Below are 18,236 nucleotides of genomic sequence, written 5' to 3'. Positions count from 1 at the left end.
ATGTATGACATTATGAAGCTGTGCCAAACACTTAAGCACATGATAAGCAGATCAAGAATGACATTCTGAAGTTGTGACAAACACTTAAAGAAATGTCAAGCACTTCAGGAGCAGAGCGATGGGATACAACGACAATCCTCTGACCATGCTGAGAGCCAGCTTGAAAATATAAGCAGCCTTCTTTTCCACACATTCAAATTTAACCGTTAGGTATACGAGATGTAAGATTACTCATTTTTCACTTTCACTGACACACCGTAGCTTTTATCTGATAGCGACAAAAAAGGGAGCGAAAAGAAAAACACTAGGACAGCATAAGCAAATTACTGTGAGGCATATATCTTCACGAAGCTCATTTTCCAATGAAACGCTCTTCCAATATCACAGATAAGGCTAGGAAAACATTCCAATCTCAACATCTTGTTCTCCGACAGGTTGGATCAGAGCAGAGCTCCCCCTGTGCAGATAAGAGGGGGTTAAAGCAGATATAAAGCCCACACCAATCCCTCAGCCTCCCAGCACGGATGTTGGGTGCGCCAGAAGGGAGAGCCGGGCCCCCAGAAGGCTTTGTTGGCTGTGTTCAGCCGCAGAATCACTGTAAGTGCCTCATTAAATGCCGAAACCTGGAAAACATAATCACAGTAATGAGTGAGAATGCCAGACGTCACAATGCACTCAATCCTGCAGGTCTCCAAACCTGGCCCCTGGCTCCTCAGCCACAGCGCCTGGCTTTCATCTCCACCAACACAATATTACAATTAGCATGCTGATTAGCACCTGCCCAGACTCACTGGGAATGACAAGGGGCTAATAACAAAGTGGGCCAGTGTTGTATGTCATGTTCATTGGTAAATATCAACCACTTGGTATTCAGCATGCCCGCATATGTGCCCTCTTCAGCAAAAAGGGATTGTTTAGTTGAAAGCAAGACCAAGGGAGATCGCGGTAACTGGTGCGTCTCATTATTTCCATCCATGTCTGAAAATCAGAGCTGCAAGCAAACAAGACAGTAACAAAGCCTTTAATTGTCCACAACCTTTATTTAATGAGCAGATTTTCGTGACAAAATGGCCTGCTTTATCACTGATGACGCAATTTTGCTTTTCATGCGAGAGGAGACTCAAATAATACTCTGAAAATATCTACAGGATCAACAACAGGAATATTTGATGAGGCAAAAAGCGAACTGTCGGCGGGTGGGTCAGCTGCCGACTTTATATGTGGTTAAAAGGGTATTTCCAACCTTGTGAGGTTACTTAATTTCCTATGTTGAATCTATTTTTTTTTTTATCACAGCATTGTTTTCATCACCTCACTTCCTGTTCCCAGTGAATCAATATGCGGTCAATCTCTAGGCAAGGAGAATACATCGATTTAGCTCTTAAGGCTGTACAACCTTTAATCTCCTGAAACGTTGTTGAGCCCCTGAATGCTTTGAGGGCACTTTATGCTGGACTGTGCAAAAGCTAAACTGGGCAGGAAATCTATCCACAATCAACAACCCAGCCTCTTATGGATAACCTAAGGGCTAAAGGTGGAGCGTTATTTGGCTCTGTTGAGGCAACTTATAAGCTGAGATTTAACTCTTTATTGATCCTCAGCAGGAAATTCAGACAATTTCCCTGCATTTGTATGGAACTGTGTTCTTCTTACTGGTCATCTCATGTGAGTTTCAGTTACTTAATATAAAATAGTGTCACTAAAACAAAATGTATTTGTATCACTTGAAAATTATGTTTGCTGCAACTCTGATTTGCTATGAATACATTTGGAATGTATTATTCCATGCGCCTCTCTGATTGCAAGCAGGAAGGTAATTATTTCTGTGAAAGAACAGGATGATGATGATATTTGGTAATAGGGTCTTCATGAGGGTTTTTGTGGCAGACATTGTGAGGTGCCAAGGCCATGGTAATGAATATGTACACTGTCCACTGTTTGATTAAGTTTGAAATTAATTAGCGGCTGCTAAATAACTGAATCGGCCCCTGTTTTCATGAGACAATACCCCTTAGTGTTTGGAGAATAATCCAGAAGTTTAAGCTGCTTCCCATTATTGATGATACAAGCATAAATTTGTTATGTTCTAGGCATACCACTAAATTTGACAGCACAATGAGTCACATTATATTCTGTTTTATAACTAACTTTGATCAGGCTTTTTAGTAGGGCTGGGTATCGAGTTCAATTCTTTTTAGAATAATTTTGAAGAATTTATGAGATTTATGCTACGCTGTTAGCATAAAAAAAACTTTATACCACCATCAAGTTTGTAATAACATTGCTGACTGCAATCTAACGTGTGTTTTGGTCATATAATGTTACTGAAATATGTTATTTGTAGCCTTTTATATCAAGCTAATCACTACACCTGCTTATAATTAATATGAACATATTAAGAATTCCAAAACAAGTTAGGCCTAATAATACCATCAAAGAAAACACAAAGCTGGTGCAGTGGTATGTATAATTACAATAAAATGTTGTGTGAGTGTTACTGTTACTAATATTGTGTTCTATAATAAGGTATATGTAATATAAAAGTACATATGTGACGAAGATGTTTCTGCGACAGCTCCTGCTCTGGCACACAGTGTATTTTGTGCGTCAGCATCTGAATTTGCTCACTACATTTTGTTCACTCTTCTCTGATATAGTGCACTAAAAAGCCATACATTATAAAGGGATTGGTGAATAAGTGAACAAGTGAGTGATTTCGGACACAACTTATGAGTCTGTAAAAATGTCAACAAGCTGAAAAAATAAACCCACATTTTTTTGCGGTAATGTAATCTTGTTAAAATGGATTTCATAAAGTTGGTATAAAAAAAAACGTATTGTTCAGGAACCGGTATCGAATTCAAGGTATCGGTATCGATATTGAACATTTTTGAATGATACCCAACCCTACTTTTGAGTCTAATGAAAGAAACCAAAACAACTCCTCATTTAAAATAAATGACTATATTAGCAAATCACAATAATTTTGCAGGATGTGCATTGAGAATGAGTAAACAGGTTACAATGTGTCTATTAAACAGATGTTTGGTTTTCAGCCATTTAAATGATTCATGTCATTTTTTTGGCATTATTTAACAGGCCTCAGTAATCCAAAGAGAAATATCAGACAGATAATTTTGCCTTAAATTAATTTAAATAAATGACTCACTATGCATTTTCAAAATCGACTAGTTTGTGGCCGGCATTATTATTAGGCTAATCTATCTTATCTGGAAGCCTTGTATAATTAGGCAATTTTGGGATCTCCTGACCCCACGTGAAACATTGACATTACACCACCTAGACAGTGCAATGGAATCAAAAATACTTTTGTTTTTGTTGTTGTTTTAAAGCTGGACTATTTTGAATATCACAACCCATCTTTAAACCACATGATTTAATTCAAGTCTTAAACACAAAAGATGGTATTTTGAAGAATGTTTTAACTGTCTCAGTTGGTTTGGACCCCGCTGACTTTTACTTTATGGTATTTAATGATCTATAAACTCCTTTTTTAGCTGGAAATGATATTATTGCAGGACCTAAATAGGCAGCCTTGGGTTTATTGGCTGGCACAAGAAAAAAACACATTTATTTGGACTGCCAGAACAAGAGATGATGCAGAACATACATTATACAGAGTCAGAATAGTGCAAACTATACACCTAACCCACACTTAGCACTTTATCATGGTGCTTAAATAGGGCAGTGGAATTATAAAGGAAGCCATTAGATTTAATTAGACCAATTAGATCCAAATTGGAACAGAATGATGTGGGTGCACGCCACCAAACAACAAGGCACTGATACAGTGAATCTTAATTGAAGCACAGAATAGGCAGAGGAAGGGATAAAAGAAAAACTGCAACAGACACATTTATGAATATAATTTAGCCTTAATACAATGGAGACCCCACTCCCTACACCTATATGCATGCATTGAGCTAACAGAGAATTGGGGACCACACTGCCTTTTTTGTGATTGGCGATGTTTAGAAGAAAATAACCTACCTTCCTCCTCACAGGTTCACCTGATTATTCTCAAAAGGCAAGCCAAGCTGCACCATAATCTCTGTGTTTCCATAGGGTCCTGATTGTAGCACCGCCCTGGAAGTTTGATAGAGCAAACTTCAAAGGAACGAGCGAGGTAAGGTGCCTGCTCTCTCAGGATTGCGGTTGTGCAGGCGAGGGTATCAAAGCATGAATTATCTATTAGTGTGACTGATATTACACCATGGACCCTATTTTGAGACTGAAATAGACATATATATCAGGAACTTGTGGCTGCATGGCATTCGCGCTGCCACTAAAGGCTGATAATCTAACGGCATCATTAGACCACCATTACAAGGCCAGATTTGATGAGCCTTGAATGCACATAAATGGTGCATGTGTCAAAAAACACAGCACAATTGAAATTACATTCATATCCACACTAAAATATGAAGGAGTCTGTTCATGGTGGAGAAGTGCAAGTAAATCCCTTAGATGATAAAAAAGTCTTTACCCTTCCATGAAAATCAGGATGAAGACAAAACTGCCAATTGAACAAGCTTTTTTCAGACAAATTTCAAAGAAATGTGGGATGAATCTCAAGGATCTGCAATAATATTCAATGTGCACAGGCTCAGCATTTGGCAGACAGTTGCATTTGAAGAGAAGCTACTAGATGATCCAAGAAAAACATTGTTGTGAAAGGGGCTGGGGGACTCGACAATGTACACAAGGCCAAACACTTAACAGCCACAATGTGTGGAACACAACAACGAGTGCAACACATCACTTATACTCTATCATTTTCGGGCTGTGAAACGAGACCCCAGAGAATTAAGATATGGCATTTGTATGGAGATTGTATTTTTGTCATCAGTTAACACTTGCTTCTTGGACAACAATCCCAACTGCTATGGAATACCACAGGGAAATGAAGCCAAATATTCCAACATCTCTTCAAACATTCCTTTCATTGTATCTGCTTTATGTTCATCTGATACAAATTTCACCTGCTTCTATATGCCTTGACCCATAATTCTATGCTATAACATCATTTTTTTCTAAAAAAAAAAAAAAAAAAGCAGAAAGGGCTGGCCATTCTATCTGTGCCTTCTGTTTTGTTACTGTTCAGGGGTGACTCTCTGACCTGAAGGGAAAAAGAAGAAAAAAAAGCCAGATGGCTTATTTAACTGAGCTTTTGTCTGGAACCCAAATATGTCTGCTGTCAGCACAGTAGGGGAACAAAAGAAGAACCCTCAGATAACAGGATTAGCAAATCCAGATTGGGAAGATTTTGTCTACATGGCATAAACACACAAGACAAGGGTTGCTAGACCATTGCATGAGCCTTTAAAACCCTAAGGCAAGCTAATATCCTTTATTTCATCACACTTATCACTAAATCGCATCGAGTAAAGAGTCACAAATTAGTGGATTAGACATCCTAACAAAAACAAAATTATGATTACACAAATCTTTATTCATGTAAAGCAATGTTGGTGATTGGTATTTTAAAAGTCCATTTAAACTTAAAATGATATACATATAAAGAATCTTCATAATAAGAAGATCACCAATAACTATAATACAGCACAGGACAGTAGCTTCAGGACACCCTGGAAATGATATGCTGGAATAAACTAAATCTCTCTTGGCCTGGAATCTCTTCTTTATAAGTAAAGAGCACAATATAAGATGCCTTTGCTGATGGACAAATCTGACGGGTACATCAGTGGATGACAAAAATGACTGAAAGCAGCTTATTCCAAAACACTATTGCAAGTCCTGTTCACGGAGTGCATAAAAACACGATTACAGGCATTTGGGGCTCTGCAACTGCTTTTCTATACTAAAGACAAATAGATTATTTTAGGTCACTGTTTTGCACCATAAAAGTAACCATGCTTTTTTGATAATGCCCATATGTTTTTATACATCTATAAACACACACACACACACAAACATTATTTTTTATTTTAATTATATATACAAATGTTTCCCCTGCCATTTGAAGTATAGAGAAAATCTTCAACTTGCACAAAAGCTTTATATTTGCGCGCAGTGTAAATCTTCACTTCACTGCAGTATCTACTTAAGACTAATGCTGCATCCTACACTAGGCCTGTCAACATAACAACTTGTTGTTGTGCGATATATTGCTCCAGAAATAAATGCGATCAACAATATTATTGTCATTTTAAGACCATCTGATGCCACTGAATATACAATCACATTATATCAGCATAACAATGCAAAAATGAAATTTTAAATAATTTGACATTGAATTAAAAAAATACATTTGTAAAATAAACATACTTATACTTTAGAATACAAAGTTTGTTTTTTTTAAATATAACACAAATAAATATTTAATAAAAATATAATTAAAAAGGAAGTAAACACTGTAATCAAACAACATGGCACTCAGTATTCTGGGAAGTTTGTGTGGATTTGAGAATCATATTTTTCAAATAAAGCCAAGGTAACACTCATTTAACATACAACACACAGTGAAAATTATATGTATATGACAGTGGCAAATGAATAAAGCGCAGCATAATTTTAAATCATGAGTTTAAAGTTTAAAGCATTCAATTTATACAGGGCCGACCTACACAGAGAACACGTGATCATGCTGGATAAAAATGCACACTTCACAAGTTCTCACAGCTGGATTCGACTAAGTTGCAAGGTTTGTGAAATTAAATGTTCATTAGTCATTCAACGATTTGTTTAAATTATATAAATGCGTATTTGCTTAATACTGATGGCAAACGAGAAAGTATTATAATGTTTGCATTTCTATTATTAATAATATAAAAGCAACCGTTATAATACTTTTTGTATACATTAATTCCTTTGTTTAACCATTCTATCCGATTATTACACAGACTTCTATCCGTATAAGACAGAACTGTTAATGACAACAGCGAACAAGAGGGAGTATGTGAGCAGAATGTGAGCTCTCAGCGCCGTTCAAAATCAACGTCCAGCCTCTAACACATTTGGAAGATGCCAAATATCGGCCGATATATCGGCCATGGTGATATATCGGTCGACCACTACTACAGATGTACAAATACAGATTTTCCCCAGACCTTCTTGTCTCCGTAAATTAAGGGTTCACTGTATTGAAGAAAAACACAATCCCTACTTATCAGTCAGATGTCTGTATGCACAAAGACACAGATCCCTAAACAAGGCCACATCTGCAGATGAAACTTTGTTTGTAGAAGCATTTATAACTATCACTGACTACACCAGGTTATGTTAAAGAAGATGCAAAAGACACATGCGCAAGTGGAATGCAAAAAAAAAATGGTGACATTAATTTTTATGTAAATATAATGGGAAATATATTGTGTCACCAAAAATGTATTAGGTCACGTACATATATTGTGCGATAAGTCTATATATTGATTGTTGCGGTCTATCCCACACACATCTTTCTAGTTCATTTGAGCAAAGCTCCTGACTAGTCTCTCTTTACTGAATGTATTTTAGGGATGGGTCGCAATGGTCCAACCACCAACTATTTGACACTGTATTTTGTTTTCTTCTCCTGCCTCAGATGTAAGTAATAAACCACTTGAATTAAGATTTAAGCTAAGGCTTCTACCATGTTTTTTGGCAAAACAAACAATCAATTCTCCTAACAGTTAAATGTAATTCTAACCTGCCTTTGATATTGACATGAAAACCATGAATCCTGCAGCAAGTTAGCAAATACAAACACTATTTTTAATCTGATGTTGACCTAAGACATGACACTTGCAGAGCAATGAGGAATTCTTGCCGTGTTGTTAGATGAACATCGGAGATCACCCAACCCTACTGCATTTCACCAGACACTGAGAGATTACAGCCTGACCTATTTTGTTTTATTAGGAAAAACGAATCCTTTGACATAGTAGGTCAGAGGAGCCAGTACAAATGGCTTCATCTTTTTATCATAAAACAAACATGTAAAACCCTTTCACATTTGCCCTTCAAGTGTTACCTGATAAAATAATTTTAATATAGCCTAAGGTAGTGTGAAGGGGATGGAATTATGAGTGTCAACCATGCACATTGATGATATAAAGCCCTGGCGATCTTAAATGATGAGAAGAAACAGGAGAGAGTGAGATACAAATTGTAATGTACCCAATGATTCAATGTCAGAACACAATAAAATGACAAGTGCAAAAAACAGGCTCATCGAGCGCTTGTGCATTGGCTGTAATGAATGGACTGAAACTCCAAAAGATTGCGTGCACATTTATCTTTTTGTCTGCATGGTGCGGCTTCAAGCCACAAAAAGCTCTGAACAATACAAGCTGTGAACAAAGAAAACTATCAAAGAACAAATTGTTATCCAAAAAGAAGAGCCAACAACTTCCAAGCCATTTAACATCTTCAATGGATTCAACAAGTACAATTCCTGCTGTATGGACCAAATATGTAATCCAGCATCTTGGGATTTCCGAAATATGAACAGACCAACCTCTAAGCATTTGACTTTGTAGTGATTTCTGAACCAAAGAGTCCTCTTTTATCTTTCTGTGTAGTGCAAAAGGAAAAACTCATTGTTGATTTTTAGAGAGCACTAAATCCTTATTTGTACAGCCAGAAGATAAACGGTTGTGCTTCCCAAGAGACCTCGCTTTATGATAACAAACATAACGCCTATCTCTTGATGGGGACAAGATATTTTTTGAGAAAAGAGCAGCGATTAACCTTATATGTAAGACTTCAGAGTGGGTGAATTGTTCTTAATGGTAATGCTAATGGCTGCTGGTAATCTCTATTTAATGAGAACTTGCTCAGCGTGAGCTGCAATATGATGGTATATGGTAAACTGCTCCATCATCATCAGCTCTCTGGCACAGGATGAGAAGTAGGAGGTTGTGGTGGCGCTGCATTTCACAATTTGATCCTTCGGTTCATTAGCTGTCTGCAAAACAAGCTCACAGTTACACTTAACGTGAAAAATGGTCTCAATTTCGACAAAACATGAAGGTGAGTGATGGCATTATTCAAAATGTTCAATAAAGTTTTTTTGTGCTAATTACCTCTAAAATTTTTATTAAAATATATAACATTATTAAACGTTAAAATATATAAAATATTTAACATATTTATTTATTAATATAATATTTATTTATCTGATATAGTAGATTGGCATACAAGTTAATAAAAACTTTACCTAGAAGTCTGCAGCCTACTAAAATGCAAATCAAGGCCTACATTACTTTTTAAAGCAGATTTTGTTTGATAATCATCTCTTGGTTGGTACATGGAACATCTGATTGCATGACAATGATCTTTGGGGATTCTCTTACTCAGCAAACAAGCATCCGAGCTTGCCTCCTCTAGAATAAAGCATCCTTGTTGGACGTTTCACTCAAACAAAGAGCAATTTAGAAGAAATTAGGATCAAACAAAACATATGCTGGTCAGCATGTATTTTGCCTTCGGAGCCCCTATTGTGTTGAAAAAGGGGAATTTCATTACAGAATTTTATTCAAGACACAACTGCCTTTATTTACCGAAATAAATACATAATTAAGTCCATGTGCACAATGGGTATGAATAGGAGTTTTTGTCTTTGTCAAAGTCAAAGAGCTCATTGATCATCTAGTGGTTGAGTTTTGTATTGCTCCCAACATCTTGACTCATCAATCATTACCTTCATGTCTGTGTCATATAGTGGCATTTAGGCCAAGGCAAATAACCTGACCCTTGCTAAAGGAATTTTCTCCAATATAAAATATTTAATAACAACCCCAAAGTCAATTGTTCACTATTTTTCTAATGATTACATGCACAGTATTCAATTTGCAGTCACTAAATAAGTGAGCCATGCCGAAAAGCAATTGAGCCAAATGATTTCTAATAGAATATTATACTATAAGAATGATACTATAAGAATTTCTATCATCCCCTCACACACGTATATAACGAAAAACATTTCCAATAATACTAGCAATCTAGAATTAAGAGAGCTCTTGTCTCTCCTTGCGTTGTCATTTTTACAGAGGAAAGCAACCAATCAATAGCGAGGCGGGCATGGCAGACTCCAGCCGTAATCCTCAAAATATTCTTATGTGGATTAGCTTCTCCCCCAGCCATTTTCATTTTCACTCTGTAAGGTATTAGTCTGACAGCCAAGTGGAGCAAAACAAATAATACACACTTCAAATGGGAAGAAATGTCTAATAACAGCAACCTGGTTAAGCTACTGCTTGCCTTTTCTATATTTTCATATAAACTTATTTGCTGCAGGTCCTAAACAAATTATACATCCTGTATGCTGTGTACTAAATGTTGATCTGATTTGAAAGCATTATCGCTGGCTAATGGAAACTGAGGGATTCCCTGAAATATGAGGCTTTTGTCAAAGAAAGCTATTAAGCATAAGCTCCTATGTTTTGCATTTAAAGACATTGTGTGGAAACACCAAAGCACAATTAAACAATGCTTAAACCCTCAAAACAACAGGCATTTAAAGAGTCAGAATGGGTAGTAAGAGCAAATGGAGATTTCACACAAGCCTGAAAGCAAAGTAGCTGGTATATAGGATTCGCTGGGGCAAGTTGTCACATTCTATAGGCATTAAAGTAATTATAAGTACAATTAGACAAATGCATATTTTCTTATGCAGTGGTTTAGAAATGCTAGTTTAAAACATCTAGTTCAATCCCTTTTTAATGAAGTTAAATGAAATTTAATTAATTTAAACTAATATACTCCAAGATTACAATTTTGCTATTCATAAACACAATAAACATAAATTCTGACAAACTTTAACCATTTAATAAACATATATGATGACATGCCTATCTGTTAAAAAACTGACACCTACACATTTGTTCAAGTAATAATAGACTAACCACACAATGTTTGCAGAAATAACTATTACTCATCACATTAGACCGGCTCTGAAAAGTCTAAACATTTTAAAACAAATGTTGACACACCAAATAATAAATATTATTGTGACATGATGACGACATCAGAATGATGACAAGATCACTATGATTTCATGTCAGTCGCACATCATCTTAAGGGAAAATCTCTGAACTTAGATAAGAAAACCGGTTTTCCACGCTCCACGGTTTTCTCTGAACCCTATCGCTGGCAATAAGAATCTCAACGAACGTTATTTCCAAGTGAGTCCCTTGTGTTTCCAATCACTGCCTCCTACAAAAGTAAAAGAATCTTTGTTCTCCGCTCCTTATTTTCCTAGCCATGGTTATCCGGAGAGAGAAAGCCAAACAAACCATCTAACGTGACTTGGAAAACGTAGAACGTCCACATTACAATCGACGCAACGCGACAAAAACCACGCTCCCATTATAAACAACGAAGGGATGCGCGCATTATAGATGCAGCTTCCGAACAGACGCAGCACGAGCGTCGAACAAAAATTTGTATTATGTCTCCAAGAGAAAAGACCTGCACTTGTTGACTCTGTTTGAACGCTTCGACTGCTGTTGGCCCGAAAGATTATTCTGTAAGTTTAAAGAAAATGTAGTTACAACATAATAGCGGGTAACGTAAATAAAGGGGAATCTTGGCAGTGCCACGAGCATCAAAGCATTACCTCAGCAGCCGAGGACTCTGTGTTATTCTAATGTTTTCAATAAGTGAAGTGTTTGTTTTTAAAACAAATCTGCTACCATAGCCCCTGTAATTTACTATTTGAGCAGTGACTGTTTTTAAATATCCAGAAGAAAGAACAAGTAACGTCACAGAGGAACAGTGCGCGGATGCTGCAGTTTAAGCGGCCACATATACAGTATGCGCTGCTAAAGGGACGGGTCTACATTTCTGTCATTTATTCACACTCAAGTTGTACCATATGGAAACCCAATAGACGTACGGCTTTATTTTTTCGTTGGGCACAAAAGGAGATTTAAACATGTTAGGGACTGACAGCCTCGGTCACCATTCACTTACAATGCATCTTTTTCAATTCACTAAAAGTAACTTGGTGACTGAGTCATTCTGCCTCACATCTCCTTTTGTGTTCCCCAGAAGACATACAGGTTTGAAATAACATGAGGAACAGTAAATGACGGGTATTCTCAATTTCAATGAACTGTCCATTTAAAGCAAAAGCGTTAATGCGCATTCCTAAACTTTAAGGAACTCGTTCGCATGCGAGCTGCATGAAGCCAATGTAGATGATGTTCGCTGTCCGTGATGCATGTAACTGCTGTATCTTGTTTCCAAAATCCATTTCAATTACTTGCAAACTAGTAAATGCTCAAAAAGCCTGCGGTTAATAAAATGTGATTCGAGATCCACACACAGGAGTAATTTAACTGAAAGAAGCATCAGCTGATGATCAAATCCATTGCATTAATCAATCCAAACAGAAGAACGATGATGCTGCGCTTTGCGTTCAATAAAGGTGAAGTGTATGTTCCGCTTCCCAAAAGCCTGCTAATATCGTAATAAAAGCTCTTCAGTAGGCTATATCTGGGTCACACCATTAGCGGAACTAATGTGCTGGTAAAACAATGTTTAGTTAGTTTTGTGTAAAGAGAGAAACATCCCGCTTCTCCCTCACCAGAGAGCCGCAGCCAAGCAACTGGAAAACATCTGCAGACTTTATCGCATCAAAGTTAACAGAAAGGATGAGAAAAATCCTCATATCGCTCGAACGTTTCAGTTTGAACAACGCATATCTTAACTTTGTAACACATAGGTACTCTGAACTATTACTTTCAATAAAGACGCCACACTGTGTACACATCTCCGGCTCGCGTCGAAGGTCCGTCGCGCTGGCTGGCTCGACCATTTCTGCCTTAAAATTCAAGCAGATTAATCCAAAAGCACAGTTCCTACCTGTGTGGATAGCTGCCGAAATGGTGAAAAAAACGAGGAGAGTTGCGAGAGATCCGTTGCTCGTGTTCGCCATGTTGGACACCTGCTTCATTCTGAAGCTCGTGAGTGAGTTGAGCTTCACCTAGAGCAACGGGGGCTGAGCGAGTGCGCGTCAGGAGATGCTGGGAAAGGGCGGGAACAAATACCCATTCAAAAAGAACGTCAATACAGCTCTTATACTGAACCGTGTCTCTTGATGTTATCGAATAGAATCATTTTTGTGTCGTAATTTTAAAGACAAATTTTCCGGAAAAACACCCTGTTGATCAGAAGAAAAAGCCCCCCCCTGCTCCTCCAAAAAAAAGGACCATGGTAACCATATAGTTTCTGGCAGAATGCAATAGTGCATTTAATACAGATTCGGTGTGCTAATACTATTTGTATAACATTGATTAAATAACATACATTAAATAACATACATAAAATATCATTACATTAATATATCATTTTTGGATATTCACACTTGTTATCTATAATAATAATAATTATTATTATTATTATTACTACTACTATTATTATTATTGTTATCATTATAAAATTTGCATTTGTGATAATACCACTGCACTGTGGCTGTACTAACTAGCATTTAAAAAATATTTTATATATATAGCAGGAACTATGGTTACGATTAACACTGTGCACTGTAACAATAATAAAATGTCTTTAGAGGAAAATAGTGCCTCTAGTGGCGTCCCCTAGCGTCTCTCTCTCTCTCTCTCTCTCTCTCTCTCTCTCTCTCTCTCTCTCTCTCTCTCTCTCTCTCTCTCTCTCTCTCTCTCTCTCTCTCTCTCTGATGTTTTTGAAAGTCTGACTAATGCTACATTTATTTGATCAAATATATAAACAGTAATATTGTGAAAAAAATAAAATTTAAAATGATTTATAATAATAATGTAATTCTATCTATCTATCCACACACACACGCACACACACACACATATATATATATATATATATATATACAGTACAGACCAAAAGTTTGGACACACCTTCTCATTCAAATGACTATGAAAATTGTAGATTCACACTGAAGGCATCAAAACTATGAATTAACATATGTGGAATTATATATGGAATTATATACATAACAAAAAAGTGTGAAACAACTGAAAATATGTCATATTCTAGGTTCTTCAAAGTAGCCACCTTTTGCTTTGATTACTGCTTTGCACACTCTTGGCATTCTCTTGATGAGCTTCAAGAGGTAGTCACCTGAAATGGTCTTCCAACAGTCTTGAAGGAGTTCCCCGAGAGATGCTTAGCACTTGTTGGCCCTTTTGCCTTCTGTCTGCGGTCCAGCTCACCCCTAAACCATCTCGATTGGGTTCAGGTCCGGTGACTGTGGAGGCCAGGTCATCTGGCGCAGCACCCCATTATTCTCCTTCTTGGTCAAATAGCCCTTGATGCCTTCAGTGTAACTCTACTATTTTCATAGTCATGAAAATAAAGAAAACTCTTTGAATGAGAAGGTGTGTCCAAACTTTTGGTCTGTACTGTATATATATATATATATATATATATATATATATATATATATATAATATTCCACATAATAAATAAATACACTTTGGATGACATTGGAATTAGGCAGGTAAAGCATATTAAAGTTAAAAAAAAATAATAATAATAATAATAATTAGATTTTCCTTTGAATGTGGACATAAAGAGGTAATAAAATGAAATAAAATCAATGGATATGGTAAGGAAGATACAAAAGAGAAAGACTTGAACATGACAATTTATCAGAAGAACATTGCTAAGAAATGTAAACATTTCATAAGTATTCAGAGAAAAAACTTCCTGTCTGCTTCAGATATCTCCTCCCTCAATATAAAAGGGACTTCTCATCAACATAATTATGTTGACTTTTTAATATAAGTTAATTGGGTGCTTTCTCAAATTGACTCACAGTTGGAGCCAGGATTGCAAATTGATAAGGTAATCCAGGTAGCTCTACCCTTGGTGGCTCATTATGCTAATTCACTTGGAAGGCTCACAGGGCAAGTGCTTTGATTTTCTGGAGAGGAATAGGAATTAAAGAAATGTTTATACAATATTCAGATTTTGATGATACACTCTAATGCTTATGGCTGAACATGTCTTTCCATGCCTGCTATATTTCTACAGTAATTGTGGCAGGAATTATTTTTAGGGTATAGTGACTGATGGGTCCTGGAAAATCAGATAAATTTAGAAAGACCAAAAGTAGAACTGTTATATATTCTTATATTTTATAGATAAATACACGAGAGGCAGGAGTAAACGTAACCAGTGCTTGCCGTTTTATTTCTACACTCAAAATCTACGGTGTTGACGTAGGAGAATCACGTAACGTAGGAGGGTATAAGGAAACACAGAAAGGTCACTTTGCATTTCGTAAATACACAACATATTCCTCCCTCCTAAATTTGTAGTAGAGAAAAAAAACATTACTTCAACAGGAACATTTTCTATTAACATCAAATGCATACAATATCCAGAAGAATCTTTTTTTTTTTTTTTTTTTTTTAAACGTACTAGGGAAAGAGGGTAGACTACCTCTATTCCCGGACATAACCCTGGGGATTATTCTGCCCCATTGTTGTGGGCTTGTCACTAGCTAGAGTGTCAGTCTATTTGGAGGTCGACGTTCTCTTTTAGGATATGGCCGAACGGTAGGTACATTCACATTTACAGTCTCTTTCGCAGGGGTTTGGTTTGACAAGGGCACTGACTGACTTGAACCAGGAACAGTCTCTTTCGCCTGACTTGGTAGAGTCTCAGTCTGTGCATTCCCGAGGGTTGGTGTGGAAGAATTCTCAGACAGATCATGGTATTCTGAAGCAATTTCCAGGTAAGGATCTGTCGACAACTGTTCTCCCAAGTTGTCACATGAATTTGCAGCTAATAACTGGTCTACATGCCTTTTCCAGATGAGATGACCATCAGCCAGTTCAACCGTGTAAGACACTGGTCCTGTTTGTGCAATCACTACTGCTGGTAGCCATTTGACACCTTTCCCATAGTTACGAGCTAGCACTTTGTCTCCAGGTCTGAAACAACGATGTTTTGCTTTTAGACGCCGTTCCATCTGAAGGTGTTGTTGCGCTTGAACCGTCTGTTTTGTTTTCAGGGGTTTCAACAAATCCAGACGTGTGCGAAGTTGTCTTTTGAACATAGCGGCAGCAGGAGACACTTTGGTGCTGGCATGTGGGGTGTTTCTGTAAGAAAGTAGAAAAGTGTTTAGGCGTTGATTCAGCGATCCTTTACCCTGTGTCGACTTAAGAGCTTGCTTCATTGTCTGGACAAATCGCTCAGCAAGACCGTTAGTGGACGGGTGATACGATGCTGATCGAATCTGTTGAATCCCGTTGGCCTTCATAAAAGCATCGAACTCCTCCGAGACCAGCTGAGGCCCATTGTCACTGACAAGTTGTTGTGGTAAGCCAAACCGACCAAAAATTGAACGAAGGGCTTCCACAGTTTTCATTGATGACGTGCATTTCATTACCTCAACCTCTGGCCATTTGCTGTGGGCATCAAGAAGAACTAAAAACATATGGTCTTCCAATGGTCCTGCAAAATCAATATGAACTCTCACCCATGGTTCCTCTGGCCATTGCCAGGGGTGTAACGGGGCTGGTTGAGGGTTATTTCTCAGCTTTTGACATGCACTGCACATTTTTGCTTTTTCTTCAATTTTAGAGTCCACACCAGGCCACCAAAGGTAGCTACGGGCAATCTCCTTCATCTGAACAACTCCACAGTGTCCAGAATGAAGTTCCTCCAGTACTCGTTGTCTCAATGGTGGTGGAATAATGACCCTTGAGCCCCAAAGTAGACATCCAGATTCAACTGTAAGTTCATTTCTCCTGATCACATAAGGCCTTAGGAGCGGAGACATTTCTCCCACATCCCCTCTGAGCACAAGGTCCAAAACCTTGGACATCACTGGGTCAGTACGTGTGTGCTTTTTTACCTGAGCTGCCGATACAGGGGAATTGTCTACCTCTTTGAAGTAGAAAATTTCTGCCGTTGCTGGTTCTGGATGTGTAGTAGGCAATGGCAGTCGGGAGAGCCCGTCAGCATTAGCATGATGTTCCGATCTTCTGTACTTGATATCATACTGATGCGCAGACAGAAGAAGGGCCCAATGCTGCATTCTTGCAGCAGCAAGTGAAGGAATACCTGAATGTGGGCCTAAGATGGAGGTCAGAGGTCTGTGATCAGTTAGGAGTGTAAATCTTCTACCAAACAAGAATTGATGAAATTTCTTCACCCCAAAGACAATAGCAAGTGCCTCACGTTCAATTTGGGCATAGTTACATTCTGCCTTGCTCAAAGTTCGTGATGCAAAAGCGATGGGTTTTTCCTCAGCCGATGGCATGATGTTTGACACCACCGCCCCGACGCCATAGGGCGATGCGTCACATGCCAGCTGTACTGGCAGAGCGGGGTTGAAATGAGTGAGAGCTTCAGACTGGGCTAAGGCTGTTTTCACCTCATTAAAAGATTCTTCACATGGTTTAGTCCATTCCCACTTTTTTTTATTTGTTCAGTAGCTCGTGCAACGGTTTCAGCCTGTTAGCTAAATTTGGCACAAATTTCGCATAATAAGTCAACAACCCCAAAAAAGATCGAAGCTGACTGACGTTTTGTGGAGACGGCGCTTCCACTATTGCCTTCACTTTCGAGGGTGCCTTATGAAGTCCCGAACTATCAATCACATGGCCCAAATACTCAACAGAAGGGCAGAAAAACTCACACTTGTCCTTCCTGACTCTCAGTCCAAAACTTTGCAGTCTCTGCAAGGTGGCTTCTAGGTTACTCAAGTGTTCCGCCTCATCCTTTCCGGTGACAAGCAAATCATCAAGGTAACACTGCACCCCGGTCAGCCCACTGAGAATCTGGTCCATTGCTCTTTGGAACAGGGCCGGCGCCGAGGTAATCCCAAAAGGAAGCCGCTGATATTGGTACATCCCCTTATGAGTCACAATGGTAAGAAGTTCTTGCGAGTTCGGGTCCACATGCATCTGCAAGTATGCCTGGCACAAGTCAATCTTACTGAACCGTTGGCCCCCAGCGAGACCAGAAAAAAGATCCTCAATACGAGGCAGGGGATACTGCTCTGGGGTCAGAACCGGATTCACGGTTACCTTAAAATCTCCACATAGTCGAAGGGACCCGTCTTTTTTATGACGGGCACAATTGGCATGGCCCACTCACTTGTGTGTACTGGTCGCAGAACTCCAGCCTTTACTAGTTTCTCTAATTCAGCTTCAACCTTGGGTTTAATTGCGTAGGCCAACGGTCTGGCTTTTAAACACTTTGGTTGACTGTTTGGTTTTACTGTCAGTTTCTCCGCAATGTCCTTCATACTTCCTAGT

The 18,236-nt window shown here is 38.2% G+C and overlaps 1 protein-coding gene across 5 annotated transcripts in view; it reads right to left on the bottom strand.

Annotated features, from left to right (window-relative positions):
• LOC132130167 (cell adhesion molecule 1-like) overlaps positions 1-12,987 on the bottom strand; it is a 305,793-nt gene extending 292,806 nt beyond the window's left edge. For 2 of the 5 annotated variants that reach the window (XM_059541840.1, XM_059541842.1), the window contains exon 1: positions 12,832-12,984. In XM_059541840.1, the coding sequence (XP_059397823.1) occupies positions 12,832-12,922 (91 nt within the window). In that variant the 5' untranslated portion in view covers positions 12,923-12,984. Of the gene's footprint in view, positions 1-12,831 lie in introns of all 5 variants that reach the window. The other 3 variants (XM_059541843.1, XM_059541844.1, XM_059541841.1) reach the window with 3 other exon arrangements.
• Positions 12,988-18,236: the final 5,249 nt, after the last annotated feature.

The sequence above is a fragment of the Carassius carassius genome, chromosome 47, assembly GCF_963082965.1.
Source record: "Carassius carassius chromosome 47, fCarCar2.1, whole genome shotgun sequence".
NCBI classification, from domain to species: Eukaryota; Metazoa; Chordata; class Actinopteri; order Cypriniformes; family Cyprinidae; genus Carassius; species Carassius carassius.
Note: the sequence above shows the minus strand (reverse complement) of the source record. Positions and strands in the feature narration are given on the sequence as shown.